The sequence below is a fragment of the Mercurialis annua genome, linkage group LG2, assembly GCF_937616625.2.
Source record: "Mercurialis annua linkage group LG2, ddMerAnnu1.2, whole genome shotgun sequence".
In the NCBI taxonomy this organism is placed as follows: Eukaryota; Viridiplantae; Streptophyta; class Magnoliopsida; order Malpighiales; family Euphorbiaceae; genus Mercurialis; species Mercurialis annua.
This window is the reverse complement of record NC_065571.1, coordinates 190,215-201,000: the sequence shown is the minus strand read 5'-3', so window position 1 is coordinate 201,000 and position 10,786 is coordinate 190,215. Positions and strand designations below refer to the sequence as shown.

General features: G+C 29.1%; 2 protein-coding genes across 3 annotated transcripts in view; both read left to right on the top strand.

The window, feature by feature from the left end:
• LOC126669816 (DNA repair protein RAD5B) overlaps window positions 1-4,456 on the top strand; it is a 6,515-nt gene extending 2,059 nt beyond the window's left edge. Inside the window, exons 4-18 of one of the 2 annotated variants that reach the window (XM_050363377.2) lie at window positions 3-56; window positions 467-631; window positions 714-865; window positions 975-1,059; window positions 1,208-1,372; window positions 1,555-1,698; window positions 1,851-2,003; window positions 2,226-2,293; window positions 2,447-2,569; window positions 2,671-2,770; window positions 2,930-3,042; window positions 3,131-3,707; window positions 3,807-3,878; window positions 3,959-4,057; window positions 4,175-4,456. In XM_050363377.2, the coding sequence (XP_050219334.1) occupies window positions 3-56; window positions 467-631; window positions 714-865; window positions 975-1,059; window positions 1,208-1,372; window positions 1,555-1,698; window positions 1,851-2,003; window positions 2,226-2,293; window positions 2,447-2,569; window positions 2,671-2,770; window positions 2,930-3,042; window positions 3,131-3,707; window positions 3,807-3,878; window positions 3,959-4,057; window positions 4,175-4,297 (2,193 nt within the window). In that variant the 3' untranslated portion in view covers window positions 4,298-4,456. The remainder of the gene's footprint in view (window positions 1-2; window positions 57-466; window positions 632-713; window positions 866-974; window positions 1,060-1,207; window positions 1,373-1,554; window positions 1,699-1,850; window positions 2,004-2,225; window positions 2,294-2,446; window positions 2,570-2,670; window positions 2,771-2,929; window positions 3,043-3,130; window positions 3,708-3,806; window positions 3,879-3,958; window positions 4,058-4,174) is intronic. The other variant, XM_050363378.2, reaches the window with a different exon arrangement.
• Window positions 4,457-9,231: 4,775 nt separating this feature from the next.
• On the top strand, window positions 9,232-9,761 carry LOC126669387 (uncharacterized protein At4g14450, chloroplastic-like). Its single transcript, XM_050362840.2, has one exon. It carries the CDS (start codon window positions 9,247-9,249, stop codon window positions 9,643-9,645), a length of 399 nt encoding a protein of 132 aa, XP_050218797.1. The 5' UTR covers window positions 9,232-9,246; the 3' UTR covers window positions 9,646-9,761.
• Window positions 9,762-10,786: the final 1,025 nt, after the last annotated feature.

The following is a 10,786-nucleotide window of genomic DNA, read 5'->3' as shown; positions in this document are numbered from 1 at the left end:
AGGCAGACTTTACCCCTGAGGAGCTTGATTCTCGAAAGCGATCACTGAACCTTGAAGTATGTGTTTTTGCTTTTCTATATATTTTTTATCAGTCTATTTCTATTAATTATGCACATGAATGTTCAATCATTATACATGGAATTGTTTGTTATTTGCAATGTTGTCTAACCAAATTTGTCCATGTGTTGTTCATACTTTTAAGTACATTCATCATGTTCAATCATCATCCATTTGCACCTACACTATGTTGCAACTTCCAAGTATCATGCAATTCCGGAACTGATTATTCACCATTATATATGTTTTTACACTGCCAAACCCTTTAATCATTTTCATGCCACTAAGATAATGGAATTCACCATGTTGTGCGAGTATTTATCAGCTATTGTTGCTAGCTTGCAAAAAAGAAGTTTAAACATACCGATCTCTTACTATTGTAAATAAACTTCAGAGTTAATTTTCATAGTGTTCATCAAAACAGTGCGATCTGGGTGAAGCTGCTATGGTGTTGCCTATGGGAAAGAGGAGAAAGGGTTCCGAGCAGCATCAAGAACAAGACAAAGACGAACAAGCTATTTCTGAGTCATCTCTAAATAAGCTTGTTGGTGCTGTAGATACATACAACTTGGAGGTGCAATAGTGTATAAGAATCTTTAATAATATAGTTGTCAAACTTGGCTATGTCTTCTCTAAACTCTCTCTTGATTGTGCAGGAGATGGAGCCTCCACGTACACTAATGTGCAGTTTAAGGCCATACCAGAAACAAGCTTTGTATTGGATGTCTGAGCGCGAGAAAGGGATTGATGTTGAGAAAGCAGCAGAAACTAAGCATCCATGCTGGGAAGCATATCGTATACCTGACTCGTATGTGCTATCTTGCAACCCATACAACCAAATAGAAACATTTGTTACTCTGAATTATATTTGGGCTTAAAATAACAAATGTAACTCACCCAAACTTAATTTAAAGCAGAAGGGCTTCCTCTATTTTTGTGAACATCTTCTCTGGGGAGGCAGCCACACAATTTCCAGCTGCAACGCAGATGGCCAGAGGAGGAGTAAGTTCATTTTCCCATTTTTCTGGCAAACCTCATTTAAACTCCAATTTAATAAGATTCATCTATTTTGCATATGTTGGTATTAACTGGAGTAGGGTATTTAAGGATATTGTACGCTATCATCTGACTTGATTATTACCTTTTATAGATTCTTGCAGATGCTATGGGTCTTGGAAAGACAGTGATGACTATTTCTGTAATACTGGCAAGACCTGGAAAAGGAAGCGCATACATTCAAGAAAGCATAAACATGAAGAACGGAAGAGGTGGCACTCTAATTGTATGTCCCATGGCATTGCTAGGTCAATGGAAGGTGAACTTCTCTCATTCTGCTAAGATTAAGTAAATGAAAAAAAGAATTGCTCTTTGTACTTCATTACCAACAATGATATTCAGTAGTTGTTCCATCAATATACTGGTGCAACTAGATTTTAAATGCCAATATTTTTTTACTTTGAAAGGTATCTTATTTTGATATTGGAAAAATAATCTCAGGATGAGCTAGAAACGCATTCGGAACCTGAAAGCATTTCCATTTTTGTTCACTATGGTGGCGATAGAACAAATAATCCCAGGATTCTCGCTGGATATGATGTGGTCTTGACAACATATGGTGTTCTGACGGCAGCATATAAATCAGTAAGAACATGTACTCTTTCATTGGCCTACCAAATTGTTTTGTATGTCAATGTTTCATTACATACTATTGTTATCTCTTCTTTTTAAATCTTTTCAATTGTTTTATTACTTATTAACCTTTATAGTCTTCTGTATATGATACTGTTATACAGGCTATGGAGAACAGCATCTTCCATAAAGTTGAGTGGTCAAGGGTGGTGTTGGATGAAGCTCATACTATAAAATCCTGGAAAACAGTAGGTGCTCAAGCTGCCTTCAAATTATCCTCACACTCCAGGTGGTGTCTCACTGGAACACCTCTTCAGGTCAGTTTGTTTGCCCTTTAATGTGTGCCATTTCTTCATGTTTGTGAATGAAAGTTTTCATACTATGTATTGTCATCTCCCTATCATAATTAGATCTTTAAGCTAGACTTGGAGTGGGCTGTTAACTGTTTCATTATCACAGATGTTTCTTCTAAAGAACTGGTTGTTTGTATTTTGAACTGGTTGCTTTATAATTTAATTATTAATTATTAATTGTTACAGAATAACTTGGAAGACCTATACAGCCTTCTATGCTTCTTGCGTGTCGAACCTTGGTGCAACTGGGCATGGTATGATTATGCGTCTTCATCACCTCTTGATTACCATTTGAGTTGATAAAAAAATAGCAGCATGTGTACTCGACTAACATTATTATCATGTATTACTAAAGCTGTACACTTGCTGGAACAGTACTAAATGTTGAAGGCTTATTTTTCCTCTAGGTGGAGCAAAATGATTCAGAGGCCTTACGAGAATGGTGATCCAAGAGGGCTGAAATTGATCAAGGCTATTTTGAGGCCACTGATGTTGAGAAGAACTAAGGAAACCAAAGACAAAGATGGAAGGTGATAATTGCCGTGTTCTTTGAAACTTCTTCCTACTTTCTCTCATTCTATTTTTCTGCAAAATTCTGTCAGCATTCTGATGTTTGGTCATGTGATTTCAGGCCAATACTTGTTCTTCCTCCCACTGATATTCAAATCATTGAGTGCGAACATTCAGAAGCTGAGTATGATTTCTATGATGCACTGTTCAGAAGATCAAAGGTAACTTATGCTTCGTACATAGATCCTATTGTTATCATCTGCAATTGCAGCAATTGCACACCAACCCTTTTGTGTCTTAACTGCTTTGGATATATATAATCAATTTTTATAGACATCAATGAATAAAACAGCTTTCTTTGTTTATGCAACATGAAACAGGTTCAGTTTGACCAGTTTGTGGAGCAAGGGAAGGTTCTTCACAATTATGCATCTATTCTTGAGCTATTGCTTCGATTGAGGCAGTGTTGCAATCACCCTTTTCTTGTCTTAAGGTTAGATTGTAGTTGCAAATATAATTAATATGAAGAAATCCCTTTGCTCTGACCAAAATTTGTTTCTAATTGAGTGTATATACTGCAGCCGAGCTGACTCTCAACAGTATAGTGACTTGAACAAGCTTGCAAAAAGGTTCTTGGAAACAAATGTCGATTCTGCTACTCCAGGACAAACAGGGCCCACGCGAGCATATGTTGAAGAGGTTGTTGAGGGCATCCGAAAGGGTGAAAATACAGAATGTCCCATCTGCATGGAGTATGCAGATGACCCTGTGCTCACATCATGTGCACATAGGATGTGCAGAGAATGTCTCCTTTCAAGCTGGCGAACGTCAACTATCGGGCTATGCCCAATCTGCCGAACTCAGCTGAAGAAAACGGAACTCATTACGTGCCCAACAGAGAACAAGTTCCGAGTTGACGTTGAAAAGAACTGGAAAGAGTCTTCAAAGGTCTCAAAGCTCTTAGAATGCTTAGAACAAATTCAAAAATCAGGCTGTGATGAAAAGAGCATTATCTTCAGCCAGTGGACTTCGTTTTTGGACCTTTTAGAGATTCCATTGAAAAGGAGAGGAATTGGGTTCTTAAGATTTGATGGAAGATTAGTGCAGAAGCAAAGAGAGAAGGTCTTGAAGGAGTTCAATGAAACTAATGAAAAAATGGTATTTTTTTTCGCAAACTTCATTATTAATCGAGTTTCTTTAATTTATTTTCTTGAAACTTATGTTTTTTCTGACTTCCATATTTGTTACCACCACCAGGTGCTATTGATGTCTCTCAAAGCTGGTGGTGTTGGTCTGAATCTAACTGCAGCCTCCAATGTCTTCATAATGGTAACATTTTTTACATACCATCCGTTCTAATAAAAAGAACAAAACATTTTCCTTGTCTGAATATCAGAAATTTGTTTCAGGATCCATGGTGGAATCCTGCTGTAGAGGAGCAAGCAATCATGAGAATTCATCGCATAGGACAAAAGCGAACAGTTGTTGTTCGAAGATTCATCATCAAGGTGAGAATGCGAATTAATCCAATTTTTCTTCTCGACTTGTAATCTAAAAATGCAAGTATTTTGGTAGATGTTGATTGATAGAAACTTTGTTGAAACTGAGCTAATGTATATAAACAGGACACGGTGGAGGAAAGGATGCAACAAGTCCAAGCAAGGAAGCAACGGATGATATCCGGAGCTCTGACCGATGAAGAAGTCCGGTCTGCTCGGATTGAACAACTCAAAATGCTATTTAGATGATTTATTTATGTTTCATCTTTAGACTAGAATATGTTCTAGGACTTAGAAAGGCTTTCATTGTATAGTCTATTTTTGTTTTTGATTGACATGAATAGTAAAATCTTGACTGGGAGCAGCTGAAAATAAGATACCAAACGTATCAAATATTTATTTATTAAATGAGGAAGGGCCACATAAAATAAAAAGTCCAGTGAAGAATATGGACCAAACCTTATAAAGTGTAGGAATGTGCCACGTAGTAAAGGTTTAGGCCATTGGATTTGAAATAAATAGAAGAGGATATCTGATGCAAAAGAAGAAATGGAAAACAAGAGAAGATAAAAGACAAACATGTAATAATGCGTTGATGTGAAGAAATTGGATGGTCAAAAACTGGAACTTAAAGGCAACAAATAAAGAAAAAGGAATCACCCGCTCTTCTTACAAAGTTGGTTGAAGTCGGTTAAACGAATAATCATTTCTTTCATTTTCTTGTTTATTTCTTAACTAGAGTAAAACCCTCGCTTCGCTTCGAAATTGATCAAGTTAAAATTAAAGTATAAATTTAAATTTAATAATTTATTTTATTTAAATGTTTATAATTAAAAAAATAATTATTTTAATTTTAAACTGGTATGATACTGAATAGAAAAATAAATAATGTACTATATTAATTAAGTATTATATAATAGTATATTATATAGATATAAATAAAATCAAATGAAATCAATTAATTTTCTAAAAATTAATACTACTTTATGTATTACTTTTTTCATCAATATAAAAAATTGTTAAATATGAAATTGACAATTAAATCAATATAATATCATTTTTAAGTTTAATAACATCAAAACATTGTTTTTTTTTTCAATTATGATTTTCAACTCAGTTAAAAGATTTCAAAAAAAACACAGTTTTACAGGCATTAACAACAAAATTTGTCTTTCAATTCTTATATTTTTAAAAAATTTCAGATCTTAACTAATAATAAACTCACCATATATTTTGTTCGAAATTCATATTTTCGGTGCATATTCGTTTATTAATATGCTACACTAAAAAAGTGAGATTTAAAATTGGAAGCAAATAGATTAAAAAAAAAATACAAAGTGATCAAATGAAAAACAAATAAAACACTTATAATAGAAAAAAAATGAAAAAAAAATATTAACATAAAGACCGTAGATGATTACCTTAAAAAAAATATAATCCTCATGAATCTTTGTACAATATGTATCAAAGAAGTTCAAATTCATCACAAACAAATTAAAAAAAAAATCAAACAAATAAAATTAATGATAAACTCTACAAAATAAGATCTATAAAATACAATCAAAATAATTCTTTAATACATGTTTCTACACATCAATATCAAGTATAGCTCATTCCACGTAAGTATTCGTTAATCAAATATGTCGATATGTAAGCTAAATTCAAAAATTATAAAAAAAAAAGAAATTAAAAATCAAGTCTTAAATAGATTTAGTTATACAAAAGCAAATAAGAAATTGAGAAAGAGAGCTTTAGATGAAGAAAAGGGATATGTCAAACAAAATATATTATTTTACTATTTATATACGAATAGAAAAATTTGTTGTACAGGTTTATCGCGTTCAATGGTAAATTTCGCCTCCAAGTTTATCATATAGATTTGGAGATTGATAAACTTGATCTCTAAGTTTATAATTAAACTTGGAAGCAAGTTTATAATTCCTTCCAATGTTTTCAATTTTTTGTAAATTAAAAAAAGTTAAGTTTTGTGATTTATAATATGTGAAAATATATTTTAAAATATAGTAGTTCTAATAGTTTCTTTTTAATGTAAATATATGAGACGATAAGAACTTTTATTATAAATATAATGCTTACATAAATATAAAATATAAAATTATAGAATTTAGAGTGCCTTTTTATAAAAACTTATAACTAAATATTATCCGTTAATTAATTCAATTAGTAATAATTTGCAGTGTAATATAGTATTGAACTATGAAATGCAGAGGTTTTATAGATTTAAGTTAATAAAAATGAATCAACAATTAAAAAGACATCGAATGTCAATTTTTTATTCTATATTAAGTAGTTTAAATCTTGAAATTTTAAAAATCGTTAAAAATAGAATAAACATACATTTTTAAATTTAATAGTAATTAACCAATAAAAATATGTATAATATATCTTAGTGAATTTTTTAATTTTTACTTTAAAAAATTATTATATTTTTTAGTCTGAAGTTTAAAATATACTATTCTTATCATTTAAAATTAATATTAAATTTACATTTTTTAATGTGGTTAACTATAGCAATGAATTAGGAATTGAAGGATTTTATTTTATTATATTTCACATATGTAGGTAAAATCATTATTTGAAAAATAGATTATAAAAAAGAGTGGGACCCGTGGACCCCATCTGTATACAAAATCTGCCACTCAGATGGTTTTATGGTAATTAAATTAGCAAAGTTGGCCTTTTATATTTAGCAATAGTTGGTATTTTAGTAATAAGATAAGAAAGTATTGGTCATTTAATAGAAAAATGTAAGGAATAGACTAAATTAGACACCTGGATTATTTTATCTATAGTGGTTATCTTGATATTATTTCAAAGGTTTTGGTTTTTTAGTAAAATGAGCCCTTTGGGTTCACTTTTATACTATTATATACATATAGATTCTTACGCCTGAAAGAACCCATACTTCTCATTTGAAAAATAATAATAATGTACTATAATTAACAAAATAAATAATAAATAATTTAATTATTATTTCAGGTATTCTTAATTATAAATTTATTTTTATTTTTAAAAGTTGATTGACTAGTCAGCCTATTAATTATGAAAATTGTCTATAAATTTATTTTAATCAATTAAATTAAATTAATTATGACTTTTATAATATTAACAATCAATATTTTTTTTTAAAATCAAAAATTTCCTTTAATATCAAGTAGTTATAAGTGTAAAAATTTATAAAGGGTATAACCGCTTTTAATAATCTGACATAAAACAAGAAATAAAGCTTTGTCTGCACATCGTTTTACAAAATTAAAATCAAAATTACATAACTGTTATCATCATAAGAGTCCAATTCTTAACTTTGTTGCGTAAGAGAATACTCGCCAAAATTTCATAAAAAACAACAAACTTTTCGATATAAAGAGGATAACAAAACTTCAAAAAAAAATACAATCATAACAAAAAGTATCAAAAAAAAACAACGAAAAAACTAATATAACCTCTAAATAATTTTATCTTCAGTTTTGAAAAGGTCTTAATTTATCTCTGATTTTTATTCGAATAAATATTGATATGATGTGTCTCGTCGATAAATTTACCAACAAAAACAAAAACAAAATTAAAAAGAAGCTGGTTGTGTATTTTATTCTATGTAAGTAAGTAATAAAAAAAGAAATGACTACCATCAACAGTAAAGTAATTAAAAAAAATGACTACCATCAACGGCAATGATACACTATTAACCGCAGCCGAAGTGGAAAAAAAAAACTCTTGACGGTAAGGATTTTTTATTTGAGAGAAAAAAGTTATTTCTTGTTCAATTAATATATTTCTAATAAGGCATTTAAATAATTAATAAACATGAATTGAGAATGGTAAATATAACGTTTATTTAAAAGGATACTAAAAGTGATTAAAACTCCTCCCATCTCATTTTATTTGTTAGTTTCACACAAAATAAAAATACACTAAGTATATAAATTTATTTTCTTTTATACTCCTCATTTTTGTTTTGAAATATGATATATATAAATACATCATTAATTTTATTAATTAATTAGTATATCAGATGTATTAATTTTAAACATAGAAAAATGCTAATAACATAAAAGTGATGTTTTTTCAAAACATCGGAAAGTATATAAAAAGATTAATAAAATTAGATTGAGGTAGTATAATTTTAACTGAAAAAATAAATCTTTAAATTTGCATAAGTCAAATAAAACTACCAATTTTGAAGGTGAAAATATGTTTTTATTGTAAGAATTAACTGTTTAATAAAAAATAATTAAAATCAATATTTTATTTATAATCATCATTCTTAGACGAAGTCATTTTTAATTGAACTAACAATATTTTATATTTTATACTGAATTCTTAAAAACAATATTTTATCCTGACTTTTTTTCTTTTTTGTATTGAAAACTATTGACTTTTTTTATCAATATCTCTGAGAAATAAATTTATTTTTCAAATTTCTGTTATTGTTATGAAGTTAACAAAACCTAACAAAAAAATGATACAAATTGACACATCTTGTGAGATTTATTTGTATTTATTAGATCAAACAGCATTTATGTTTTTCCAATAAAAAAATTATACCATTAACTACACTTCTCATAATTTATTAATTTATTGTATAAATTTTTATTCTTATAAATTAATATTCAATTTTTTTAAAATTTTTTAAATAAATTTTTATAGATATTTTCAATCGTCAAACTACTGAAGCTAAGAATTTAAAATTATGGATATTGTTTGTCATTTTAATTTCACGTACTCAAATATGTTATTGCAAACATTATTGTCGTTTTTTACTAATATGGTTTAGAAATTTAAGCAAAAATGATACTTATTTTAACTTTTTGTTGTATGTCGGTAATAAAAAAAAGCGACCTGAAATACTTAATTAACATATTTCAATAAAGTTAAATCAATATTATAAAAATTTAAATTTAAATTTAAATTTAAATATTACAATAATAAGTTAAAAAATTACAGAAACCACTAAAATAATTTAAAAAGAAAAAAAATAATTATTTCCTACTGACACAGCTTCATAACTCAGAAAACTAAAACTAAAACTAGGTAATAAATCCAAAATAAACAAAACGTTACGAAACAAAAAGCCGAACCGTGTGACCAATTGACAACTCGTCTCTCTCTCTCACGCACACGCTGTGTAACGTGCACAACACACGCCTCTTCATTTCATCTCTCTCTCTCTGTATATAATGAACCCATCCCCCATCTCTATTTTCTCTCCAAACAAAATAATACTCTTCACTTCATCTTCAACCTATTTAATTCAAATCCAAACCACCAAAACTGAATCCATGGCATCCACAAGCACACAGAAGCCGAGCCGTTTACAGCGCAAGAAACCGGCGTCGTTAGACATAAATCCGCCGTCATATTCCGGCTGGAACGTAGCCATTCCGCTTCTTTCTCCGCTTATTACTTCACCTATATCTACTGTTTCTTGCTTCAAAAATCAACAACAAATCGCAGCGGAAAACGAGAATAAAGCTTCTTCATCGTCTTCCGATAGCGTTGTGTTTAAGAAATGGCAGCATCCGGCGATCTGTCACGATTCTACTCCTTTTGTTCCGTCGTTTTTTGTTTCTGTTTAAATTGTTTAAAAACATTCATAATCTAGCTGCTACTTGTAATCTGATTTTTTTATATACAGATTATGTTAGATTTCATGTTAATATTAATATTAATCATTAACTTTTTTATATACTAATTTTTTTTGTTATATTGTTCATAATATAATCTATTACCGAAAATAAATGAGATATGGTAAAAAGAAGATAGTATCATAGTTATGAGTCATCGAATTTTTAATTTATTTGGCCTGTGAAAATGTTGAAAATCTGTTTTTTTTTAATTGATGGAAAGTCTAATTAATTAAATTTTATGTTATCAGTCAAACAGCATTGATTTAATTTTTATGTATTTATTGAAAGGAGATTATTGTGTAGCGGTTACCAAATCAAATCGGCCAGCAACTGACCGACACCTCTGATCTCGTCTAACTTTGAATGGTCAATTAACATGGACGTGATTACCAGCACAAAAACAAGGATCCAAAATATTTTATGTAAATAATATTTTATTGAAAATTAAATCTGAAACTTTCATACGTTATTATAAATTAATTATGTTAGGATAATTAAATAAACAAAGGCACACTCCATGTTAATCTTAAAAAGTAGATAGTATTATATGTTTAATTATTAAATAAAAATAGAAACAAAAGATATTGTATTTTTTGTAGATGACTACACTTTACGACTTGCCTGATTTATGTAATATGCTTTTGAAGTAATTAGAGGACCTTAATTAGTCCATAAATTCTTTATGATAAAAAAATATCCCAGGATTCAAGTTATCATCTAAAACATGCAATACATTTCGGATTGGGATTCCTTCAAATTCATTTGAACTTAAGAGGGTCATATTCACGATTTACACTGTAAATTATAAAATAAACAGTATAGATTAATTTGATTAAAATTATTTTTTTTTCTATACCGTTCTTTTTGTAATAAACGGTGTAGATCGTGAACATGATCCTCTCAAGTTCAAAATGAACTTAAGGGAATCCCAATTCATACATTTTCTGTTAAAAGAATTGGATGCGTTACTGTTTAAAATTTGATGTATTATTATTAATACAAAAAGATGACACAGATAATAAAAAAAAAGAATTAATTTGGTCTTTAAATTTATAATTTGAAATTAAATGACTCATTTTTATTTATTTTG

Excerpts from the sequence above, each read along its gene's own strand:
- LOC126669387 (XM_050362840.2), top strand. The coding sequence starts at position 9,247 with ATGAACCCATCCCCCATCTCTATTTTCTCTCCAAACAAAATAATACTC.